At 48.7% G+C, this 11,450-nt stretch overlaps 1 protein-coding gene across 1 annotated transcript; it reads left to right on the top strand.

The window, feature by feature from the left end:
- Positions 1 to 5,810: 5,810 nt before the first annotated feature.
- Positions 5,811 to 10,691, top strand: LOC127333552 (uncharacterized). Its single transcript, XM_051359940.2, has 3 exons — positions 5,811 to 6,107; positions 6,200 to 7,900; positions 10,095 to 10,691. The coding sequence occupies exons 2-3, from the start codon at positions 6,266 to 6,268 to the stop codon at positions 10,425 to 10,427; spliced, it is 1,968 nt and encodes a 655-aa protein (XP_051215900.1). The 5' UTR covers positions 5,811 to 6,107; positions 6,200 to 6,265; the 3' UTR covers positions 10,428 to 10,691.
- Positions 10,692 to 11,450: the final 759 nt, after the last annotated feature.

Raw genomic sequence — 11,450 nt, 5'->3', positions numbered from 1 at the left:
GTCTTTTGGCTTTCCACCATACTCACCTAACACCATATTTGCTAGCTTTTGCGTGTGCCTTTGTGTGAGTGCCCGATACAATTGTGTTTGCTCTCGGTTTGTTGGATCGCCCCGATCTTATCATACCACGGTAAGGTTCTGTGGTAGTGTTCTTCCACTAACATCCACCATATAGATCTTGTCGTGCTAACATGGATAGCGAAGAGGACGATACGGATGACTACATGGAGTACTTCGAGGAGGATACCTCCTCAAGCACCACGGATGTGGAGGAACATGTGGAGCTCGACACCGACTATGGCTCCACAAGCATCATCGACATGACCGACATCGAGGAGCTCTACACCGACTATGGCTCCACAAGCATCATCGCCATGACCGACATCGAGGAGCTCTACATCGACAATGGCTCACCAAGCATGGACGACATGGTGGAGCAACGCCACGAGTACGACATCGACACCATGGCGGAGCCTCACTTCGACTCCACCATGAACATCGTCGGTGCATCCACGTACCCCTACTTGGCCAATGGAGCTACATATGAAGATAGAGGACTTCCAAGATGGCGCCACCATGAGAGTGCTTGTGCACATGATCATCTACAACGAGTTCATCATATGGATCATCAAGAGCGTCCCCAACATGATCATCATCGACACTCTTCTCCGAGCTCCACAAAGCGCCGCAAGCAACATGCCAAGTCGCATGAGCCATCATCTAGGCATGGCAAGAACCGTCATCGACTCACACCATCTCATGATAGTCGTCGACCACTACCACCTCATGGTCTCCATTGACATACGTCGCCCCATGATCTTCGCCACCACAAGCCACCTCATGATCGCCGTCGACCAACATCCTCCAAGGATCTTCGACGACACACATCAAGACATGGTGATGAAGCACGAAGACCAGAGCCTCGACATGAAGGCGACAAACACCATCATAGGGTGTCTACCACTCCAAGGATGGAGAGGGCACATCAAGAGGACCTTCCTCATAAGGCAACTCCCACATCTTGTGCCACCATCACAATGGCCCCTACCTCGTCACATGCCTATGGACTACGATGCTACAAGTGCAAGCAACAAGGCCACCCTCCACGGGAATGTCCCAATCTCCTATGTGAGGTGTGCAAGGCCAAGGGTCACGTGGCATGGGAATGCACAACGCCAAGCGCCAAGACGCTCTACTTCAACGAGCTAAATGCACAAGTCCCCAAGATGCCTATAGCGCCCACACTTCAAGATGAAGATCAACAAGGTCAACTCAAGGATGATGTGGATCCGAGCATAGCTCTCTACGACACTACGGCGCCACCGCTTGAAGATGACTTGGGAGGCGATGGAGTTGAGATGGTTGAGCATGGGAATTTCCCTTCAACCAAGGAGGCGCATGGAGATGAGATCGAGCCTACTCCTACATGCTTGATTGATGAGTTGGTACCAATCCCATGTGAGCATGAGAGCCACTTAGCCCACTTGAGTGAGAGTGATAGTGAGTTGAGTGCCTCCCACCCCATATGTGAGTTTGAGTGCTTCCATTTGGAGGAGATGAGTGAGACACCGAGTGAGTTGTGAGAGGTAGTTGATAGGTCCATGGAGGCCATCGCATTTGCTAACACCGTAACCTCTTCCTCCTTTGTGTTTCCTCATGATGCACTAGGTTCCATGGATGTTGAAGCGCCGATGATGGACAAGAACATGTACATGGTGCAAGAAGATCACATCACACCATGCTTCGATGACAATGACGATGTCAACCATGTGGAGCATACAACTACCACAATACCTACATCAAATGAGTCGGACTACCAAGGTAAAACCAAAGGTATTGATGAGACCATGATCCCCCTTGTGGACATGAAAAATGATGACTTGTTTCCTCTTGCTTGCGATATGAGGACTACTTGCTCTTTCACATGTGTTGTTGACAATGATGACATTAGCTTTCGCATGCTTTGCCCAAAATGTTTGCACTATTCCATGATCCTTGCATCCAAGATTGTGAACAATTGCTCTTTCTTATGCTTGGTATGCAAAAGTGCTTACTTCATTGTCCATGAGATGGCCCCATAGCCTTCTCTATTATTGATGACTCCATGTTACCACATGCCACGAATGCACCTTCATGCCATTTCCACTATCGCCATGCATTTCATACTATCTTGCTTGACACTAATGGTGATGTGCACAAGACATGGAACATCATGATGGATGATGTATTCATCTACCATGCACACACGCTTTTTGTTTTGCCTATCACATGTATAGGTACACGAACGACAACTTCCACCGCTACGGAGCATGAGTTGACGAAACGAGCTATAGAGAGCTACCCCAACAAGGACGAGATACTTCATCCAACCTGTGAGATTCACACAAACGGGTATGTTCACAAAAGCCTTCGCCCTCGTGTGTTTCCGACATCTCTTGTCGAGCTTCCGGTTTGGTCCAATTCCTCGTCACCTCTTTTGCCTCTTATGCAACATATCTTGAAACATCTTGTTGGCACAATGGTTGTTGTATGTCTTGATGATATCATCATACACTCCGAGAATCTCAAGGACCATGTCATACATGCGAGAGACACCTTATGCATCTTGTGCCACATGTCACACAAAAAGTTGCTCTCCTTTGGATTTCTCATTTCATCTATGGCAATTGAAATGGATTCTTTGAAACTTGAGGATACTCATACTCGGCTCACGCCAACCATACTTTCCCAAGCTAAAAGTTTCCATAGCTTTGCCATTGCACATAACAATTTTGCCCAAAATTTTGACACAATTTCTTGCCTTTTGAATGTTCCATTTGTTTGGGACAACGCTACACACCACATTTTTGACTCCTTACAAAGGAAACTTACATGCACAAATTTTTGCCCTACCACATTTTGAATACACCAACACTCTTTTTGTTCCCATTTTTGCCAAATGTCCGCTTGAGAAAGGACTTGATGCTTCGTATTTGCATGAGAGCTTATTTTTCACCGATAACAAAATTGGCATACACAAGCTCTCTATTCGCAAGTTGCTTTTCCCCATGTTTTTCTTCGACCACGACTTTATCCCTCCACGACTTCATGGGAGAACCGTCATGGACTACAACAAGGACGCCCGCACCACGACGAACATCCATAAGGATACAAGGGCAACTATACAAGAACATGTCCTTCACCAAGCTACAAGGATCAACGACTACATCATCGACAAACAAAATTCCACGTACTTGGTGAGCAAGACGTTCACCATCTCGGACCTCTCACCACATCATGGAGATGAGGAGGAACAAGAGTCGAGGACGACTCTTCCCCAAGGGGGGGAGATGATGCAGCCCCGCCTATCATCGACGCTACACCATGGCCAACGTTTCCCCCAAGTGAACCAATGACCCGAGCCCGAGTGAAATCCATACATGATAAGGTGAATTCACTCCTTTCTACACTCGAACTCGACATAACCTTGGACGGATTGCTACCTCATACCTATGTCTATATGTCACTAGGTACCAATCTCGTCAAGGGCCCGAAGGGAGCGTCAAGGAACCAAGGAGAGGGAAGCCTCATGGTTCAAGGAAGAAGAAGGGAAGACCAAAGGGAAGAAGAGAAGAAGGAGAGGAGGAGGAGGTCCATCCGGCCCAGGATCCGGTCCAACCGGGCTCCAGGCCGGACCCACCGGTCACAGGCCCGGTTGACCGGGCGGCAGACCGGATCCAGCCGGTCCAGACTGGATCCCAGGCCGATGCCAACCGGAAGCAGTTCTGGGGCTTCGGGAGTCCCACCCGGTCACCGTCTGGCCCAGCATCCGGTTTGGACCGGATGGGCCGGCCCTAGGCCCTGTCCAACCGGCTCCCTGACCGGATCGCACGGATCCGTCTCGACCCGACCTTTCTGGGTCGGTCTTACTTGTACCTCTTCGGCCCGAGTCGCCTTGTAAACCTATATAAGTGCCAGGTCGCCCACCCCTGCTCTTTAGACAAGATATGGCTTAAACATGACTTTGAGCTTTGTCTCCCTAGGGTTAGATCCCCTTTGTATCAAGGCTACTCTTGTTGAGGATTAGGCTACTTGTGAGTGATATTCAAGTGTGCTCCACTCTCTCTCCCTCACCGGTCTCCGTCTTCAACCCCGATCTCTCACACGGAATTCTACCTCGCGTCTCTTCCGGGTGATTCTATTGGCGTGGTCCATCAGGCCACGAGAGTAAGATTCGATTGTATCGGGTTGGTGGGCGTGTGTTTGTTCTTCGTGTTCTTCGCGTTCTTCATCCTCTCCCTCTTTCCCCCTTTGGATTTCGGGTCAATCGCGAGATCGGGCCACAACCTAGGTCTTAGACCTCATCACCTTCTCCGGGTGTTGAGGTGGTGATCCGAGGATAGTGGTTCGAGATGATGAAGATTGGTGGATACAAGATGGTGATCAATAGAGATTGAGTTGTCGCTCTCTTATCCCCTTTTAAAGGTTCTAAGTAGTCGAACTTCTCTTCTCTCTTATCTTACAAAGGAAAATTGGCTTTACGCAAAAGAAGATCTACAGAAAGCCCGCATACCCGCTTTGCTAAAAGGTTGTACTAAGTCTTGCTGAGTCCATGTACTCAGCTTTGCATGCTTTTGTTTCAGATGAAGTTGCTACATCCGAAGGTGGTTTCTACGTTAACATCGACGGTTAGTTTGGAGTTCCCATGCAGCAGCATGCGACTTATGGGCTGGGACTTCGCTTTATGTTATGGCTTCTTAAGCCCTTTGCTATCTTGTTATTTAGAATAACATAATTTGCTTCCGTTGCTTATTGAATGTTGGGTCAGTGACCTCTGCGTGTAATAATTTGGATCTTACTCTGCTAAGAGATGTAATATATTCTTTTGAGTCGTAGAGTCATTGTTGTGTTACCGATTTCCTCACTGTAGTCTCTCGAGCTCGAGGTTAGGCTTATGTCAGACGAAGATCTGGTATTTGTCTAACGCTGATCCCAGGGGTGCCACATCTTGCAGAACTAGACATCCCCAAACTATGCTCTAAGTTGCTAGGCTAGTTGAGTCAAGAACTAGTGACACCAACTAACGGCATATGGCGCAAACTCTAACTATACTCAGTCCTTAACCCCTGTGTAAAACCCTATCTAAGAACAACCAATGTATCCACAATCCGACGTCAAATTTCAGCACAAATATGACCTCAAGTGTTCAGATTCGACCATGTAAACAACCCTAGACCAGAAAAGGCAAAGATTTTTTAAGAGAGATGTGAAGGCTATGCCAGAAAGACTCGAAAAAGTACCATAAACTGGAGGAGGATCACCGTCGGGCCGCCTCCGTGGAGACATCGCTGACGGCGGACAAGCCCCTAGACACGTGCATGCCTATTGACACCATCAGCAAAGCCTCTCCGAGTGCAATGGCAACGAGGACGTCAGCGTTCGGCATCTCTTTCTCTCGCTCACCCACCTCGGAATGATTGCTCGAGGTCACTATGGGGGATTTCCCCGGAAAGAAAGTAGACACAGAGGTGTGGTGTGGGACGGGGGAGAGAAAGCAATTATTGCAAATTAATTTAGTGGCTTCTCTGCAAGAAACCGGCCACGCAACACCCTTCTGCGACTGACAGTGGGCCCAAATACGCGCCAACATCCACAATAGAGCGGGCATCGACACATGGTGGCCATCGATAGGACAGCCAATGTATTTTATTACCGTATTCTTAAGTACTATAGTGATGGAAGCGGGCATGGCTGCCGGAGTTTAGGTAAGCCGCATGTATTTTACTCTATTTAGCATAATTTTTTTTAGTAGTAGTATAAGATCCGATCACAGCAATCATCATGCAGTAATAAGTGCAGTAACCGACGAAATTGAGGGAGAAGGTGTTCGTCCCCCCTTCCCTCGTCCTCACCTTTCAATCTCTCTCTCTAGATGGCAATACTTTTCCCCTGTTCCTAGGCAAGCCCATCATCTAGCCTGGGGTCTCTGTCTAGAGGGAGAAGACACAAGGTGAGGAGTAATACAGCAGAACGAAGCCGAGACAGCAGAGAGAGAGAGAGAGAGAGAATCAGAGAACCCGATAGGCGAGGAGAAGAAGAAGAAGAAGAAAGGAACTCCAAGGCAACTGGTGAGCAAGCCAAGAATCCGTCCTTTTATCCCTTCTTGATTCATTGCTTTCCTCCCCTTCCGTTTCGCTCAATTCGTTGCCTGGCGTTTCAGATCAGGGCTCCCACAAGGGAGGCGTTGCGTGAGCTCGGGCCTTTCCTCGGATTCGCGGGAGGCGCCATGGCCGGCGTTGACGCGGCGAGGTACGCGCAGAGCCCGGCTCACCACGCCGTCTCGATGCGGGACCACGCTGCCCTGCGCCGCGTGCTGGACGCGCTCCCCCGGGCGCGCAAGCCCGAGGAGATCCGGACGGAGGCGGACTCCATCGCCGAGGAGGCGCGCGCGGAGGCCGTCTCGGCCGTCATCGACCGCCGCGACGTCCCGGGGCGCGAGACCCCGCTCCACCTCGCTGTCCGCCTCGGCGACGCCGTGGCAGCCGAGATGCTCATGGCGGCTGGGGCCGACTGGAGCCTGCAGAACGAGCATGGCTGGAGCGCGCTGCAGGAGGCCATCTGCGCGCGCGAGGAGGCGCTCGCACGCGTCATCGTGCGCCACTACCAGCCTCTCGCCTGGGCCAAGTGGTGCCGCCGCCTGCCCCGCGTCGTCGCCGCCATGCGCAGGATGCGCGACTTCTACATGGAGATCACATTCCACTTCGAGAGCTCCGTCATTCCCTTCATCTCCCGCATCGCGCCTTCCGATACCTACAGGGTCTGGAAGCGCGGGGCCAACCTCCGTGCGGACATGACGCTCGCGGGCTTCGATGGCTTCAAGATCCAGCGCTCTGATCAGACCATACTGTTTCTCGGAGAGGGCTCTGAGGACGGCAAGGTGCCACCGGGCTCCTTGTGCATGATTAACCACAAGGATAAGGAGGTGATGAACGCCCTTGAAGGTGCCGGCGCCCCCGCCTCAGAGGCAGAGGTCCAGCAGGAGGTTATTGCCATGTCACAGACCAACATCTTCCGTCCGGGGATAGACGTCACTCAGGCGGTGCTGCTTCCACAGGTCACATGGCGGCGGCAGGAGAGGACAGAGGCGGTTGGCTCGTGGAAGGCTAAGGTGTATGACATGCACCATGTTATGGTCAGTGTCAAGTCAAGGAGGGTTCCTGGTGCCATGACGGATGAGGAATTCTTTTCAGCTTGCAATGAGAATGATACCGAGAGCGAGGGCTTCGATGACGTACTCACTGAGGATGAGAGGAAGCAGCTGGAATCTGCGCTTAAGATGGATTCTCCAGATGCCCCTGGTGAAAGCCAGTCCGACGCCTTTGTAGGTCCTAGACATAGTTGCTTTGAGCCAAGGGAGAGGGAGATACCAATCGAGGATTTGAGCATCTCTGGAAATGGGGAAATTAAACATGATAAGAAAGGCTGGTTTAGTAATTGGGGAAAGAAGGGCCAAACTGGCATTAGTAAGCAGGAGGGAACAAAGAGGATGGTACCTCCAAGAAGCTCGCTCTGTGTAGATGAGAAGGTCAGCGACCTCCATGTAGAATCTCCATCAAATGTACAAACAAAACCAGGAAGGCATTCAGTAGATGTAGTAAGAGGGGACGAGAACAGAAGAGGCAAGGAAAGGGATTATCGCAAACCTGCAACTTCAGAGAATGCGCATAGGCGCAAAGAAAGTGGCAAAGAAAGCGAGTATAAGAAAGGTCTAAGGCCTGTTCTTTGGTTGTCCCCTAACTTTCCTCTTCGGACTGAGGAGCTCTTGCCACTACTAGATATTCTTGCAAACAAGGTGAAAGCGATCCGTCGTTTAAGGGATCTACTCACGACAAAACTGCCTCCAGGAACTTTTCCAGTCAAGGTAAGAGCCTAAAATTAAATGTTCCCTGATGCAATGTCTTCACTGCAATTCTTTTGCCAACAAATGTACCATGTAATTTTGTAGACGGAGATACAGTAATTCAGTAGGTTGTTTGATTGTTTGGTACTGGTTATTTACTTGACAAATTTGAAACTTCTTCATGCCATCTCACCATTTTGCACCTAAGACAAATTATCATCATATAATTTCATTACCAGTTGCATTGTTAAAGACATCCATACATTACAAAACTATTAGAGAATCACAACATTAGTTAACATATTTGTACAGCAATACATCCTTACCATCGATTAGGTACACACTAGACACCATTCTGTAGATTCATTCTTCATGTGGCTATTTTAAAATAGATTTAACTCCTTGTTGGATGTTTTACTGATAAATACTATTGACTAAAGTGATTATTTGGTACTGCCTCCGTCCCAAAAAGGATCTCGCAGATTTTTCTAAATTTGGATGTATTTATACACTTCCAAATTTTAAAAAGTCCGCAACATCCTTTCTGGGACGGAGGGAGTATTGAATAGATGCCACACCATACCGATATGAAATATTCTGGAAAACTCAAAAACATATTCCACAAGTTATGCTTTAATATGAATAAAGGTCCTATTCATTTTCCTCTTGTATCCTGTATTGTTAAAGAAACAATAAAAATATGAGGTTCAACTCTTTGTGGCAAACATGCGACACATAAGAATTGAAACATGACTAGCATGAAGTAGGTAGCAAAGCAGAGTTATTTGTGTCATTGTTTGCTACTCTCCTGTGATTAGCGACTTCAATGCCCTACACTGTAAGTATTCTACCCCCTCTTTCCCGGTGTGTAGGGTGCCTAACCAGCTGCCCCACAACCAAGAAAAGTACCCTGGCATCAAGTGGAAATTAATTAAGCATGGAGTACCACCAGATGTCGCGACATGCAAACTGTGTTCACTCCAGCGATTTAATGCTCACTAGAGGCAAGAGGGTTTCCTAGGGGTACACACATGGACAGAGGGAATATCGACCCCCATTTTCTTTTCTTTTCTTTGCGATATGAAAAGCAACGGCTAGTTTGGCAAGTAGAAGTCTGAGGCTAAAGTTTCTGGATGTCTGTTACCCTTTGTGATAAACGCAGACTGCAGTTACCCGTGTGGCTAGTTGAGTTACTTTTTATCAGTGAAAAGAATATGCATCTTCATTTTTACTACTAGCTCTGTTTGTCCCTGTTGCATTTAGAAGTTCTTTTTAATACGTTGATCAACGGAACCATGAAGATTTGATCCTTTTGCGTATTGGAACTTTGATTTTACAGCATACTGCAAAATTTTCAGCGTTTTAGAATCAAAGAGCTAAAATATACTGTTTTGATTTTCATCGATGAAATTTGGCCATTTACATCGTTACAGCATACTGTTCTAATTGTATTCTCTTTTGCTGTTATCCACAAAAATACACTCGAATTTAGCCATTTTTGTTAGTGCTCTACTTATTTCAAAAAATATATGTGTCTCTCAATTCGATATTTTAATCTTTGTATATGTCCCTTCAATTTCCACAAACTGATGGTTGCTCATGTTATGGTTAACTGGAATTACTTGGCAAAAAAGAGCACACTGGCAAGCTATATTGGTATCTTTATCAATTTATACAAGTTGCAACTGGGAGGCTGAGGTCTTGACTCATAGGCTTAGGCCGTGCTGCGATGGGAAATATAGGATGGGAGGAAAGGACTACTTAGGCTGGCTTATATGTATGTATACTCCAACCCATTCCCAGCAATGTTAAGTAACAGGCTGCTTGCATGCGAATGTGTCAAACCTGGCACCGCACCACGAACACCTCCCCGGCCGCATGATGTAGGATACGAAGGATGGATAGAAATCCGGGAAAAAAGGGAAAAAAAAGAAAAAAAAGTTACCAGGCCCCATACATGATTTACCTTGGCAACTTTAGAAAACGTCGCCAAGAAACTAGTGCAGGCATGTTCAGTGAATATAAATTCCGTAAGTAATCTGGTATGCATAATCTGGTATCTGGGCCATCATAGGTTGTGTGTTTCATGTGATCCTAGAAAATATTCTTGGTCAATTACTTTTTGTAAATGTTTGCTCTTTGTTGAATTGCAATTGTTGGTTTAATGTGAATGTGATGAATTGGCAAAATTTAGTAACAAAGTTATTTTTCTTAGGTTGCCATTCCAGTTGTACCTACAATCAGGGTTCTTGTGACATTCACAAAGTTTGAAGAGCTACAGCCATTAGAGGAGTTTACGACGCCTCCTTCTAGCCCTGTCAATTGCAAGAGCCCAGCAGCACAAGCGTCTTCAGGCTCCTGGGTTCAGTGGATCAAGGCTCCTTACCGCCAGAACTTCTCTACAGCACAAGGCCCCAGCAACCGCGTGGAGGACATCCAAGACCCCTTTGTTATCCCTGCTGATTACGTCTGGACGACACCAGAAGAGAAGAAAAAGAAGACGCAAGAAAACAAGAACAAGTCGAAGAAAGGCCGGACTGCGTCTTAGAGATAAGCTGTGGACTAGCCTGGTAGCAGTCTTTAAAGGAGCAAATACTCGGTGACATCCTCTTATCTAACATGAAGGATGAGTGGGAAGGTTTGAAGATCTCAACGTGCTGTAGGTGACAAATGTCGTGAAACAACCGCTTGTCTAGTTTCAATGTTATGAAACATTTGTTGGTAACATTCTTTCGTTTAACCCAAATCATGCCAATCCCGATTAATATTGGTGCAGCATTGCTGATAGATTTGGCCAAGGTGGCTTGCTGAAGTTTGCGGCGTTCTTTTTTTAGTTCGTCAGGGTCTTGCATTTTAACCCCGCTCACCACAAGCTCATTATTGTCATGTTTTGCCCATTTTTATTAAGAAAACTGCCAATCTCATTTCCTTACCAATCTCACACTGAATAATTAGGGGTGTGAGAGTGAGACTATCATTTTTTTCAGTTGGCAGCCCACCACTTAACCACAATTGCACGCACCACCCATCTTGAAAGATGGGAGTAGGAAGGGAAAACGACCCCGCGTCGCTCCGCTCGAGCGGCACGGGGGAAACCCCAGCGCGCCGCCGGCTCGATCTCCCTTGCCGTCTCTCCTCCGCCGCTGCCGCCGGCCTTGCCGCGGCGGCCCCGACCTCCAAAGGCGGTGCGGGGAGGGCTCGCGGTGGACGCGGGGATGGGCGGCTCTTCTCCCGCGGCGGCTTTGGTGCGGGGCGACGGCGGGTCTTTGGCGGCGGCGAGCCGACGGGTTCCGGCGGAGCATGGCGCGGGGCTGGCAAGGGGAGGATGCTCGCGCGCCGGGCGGTACCGGCGGCGTTGCGGCAGCTGGCCGCTTCCGTGTGCTCGTCTTCGGGCCAATGGGCCGGGGCGGGCTGAGGCGCTGGCTTGCGCGACGACGACGGCTCACCGGCGCAGGCATGCCAGGGCGGCGGCCCCGGAGTCGCAGTGGTGTTTGTGGCGGCCGGCCGGCAGATCCCTGGCGTGGGACCTGCTTGGAGGCCACGGATTTGGCTTCCGGGCCCTGATCTGGTG

The sequence above is a fragment of the Lolium perenne genome, chromosome 2 (assembly GCF_019359855.2).
Source record: "Lolium perenne isolate Kyuss_39 chromosome 2, Kyuss_2.0, whole genome shotgun sequence".
NCBI classification, from domain to species: domain Eukaryota; kingdom Viridiplantae; phylum Streptophyta; class Magnoliopsida; order Poales; family Poaceae; genus Lolium; species Lolium perenne.
The sequence above is the reverse complement of the archived record's forward strand: the minus strand, read 5'-3'. Positions and strand labels throughout refer to the sequence as shown.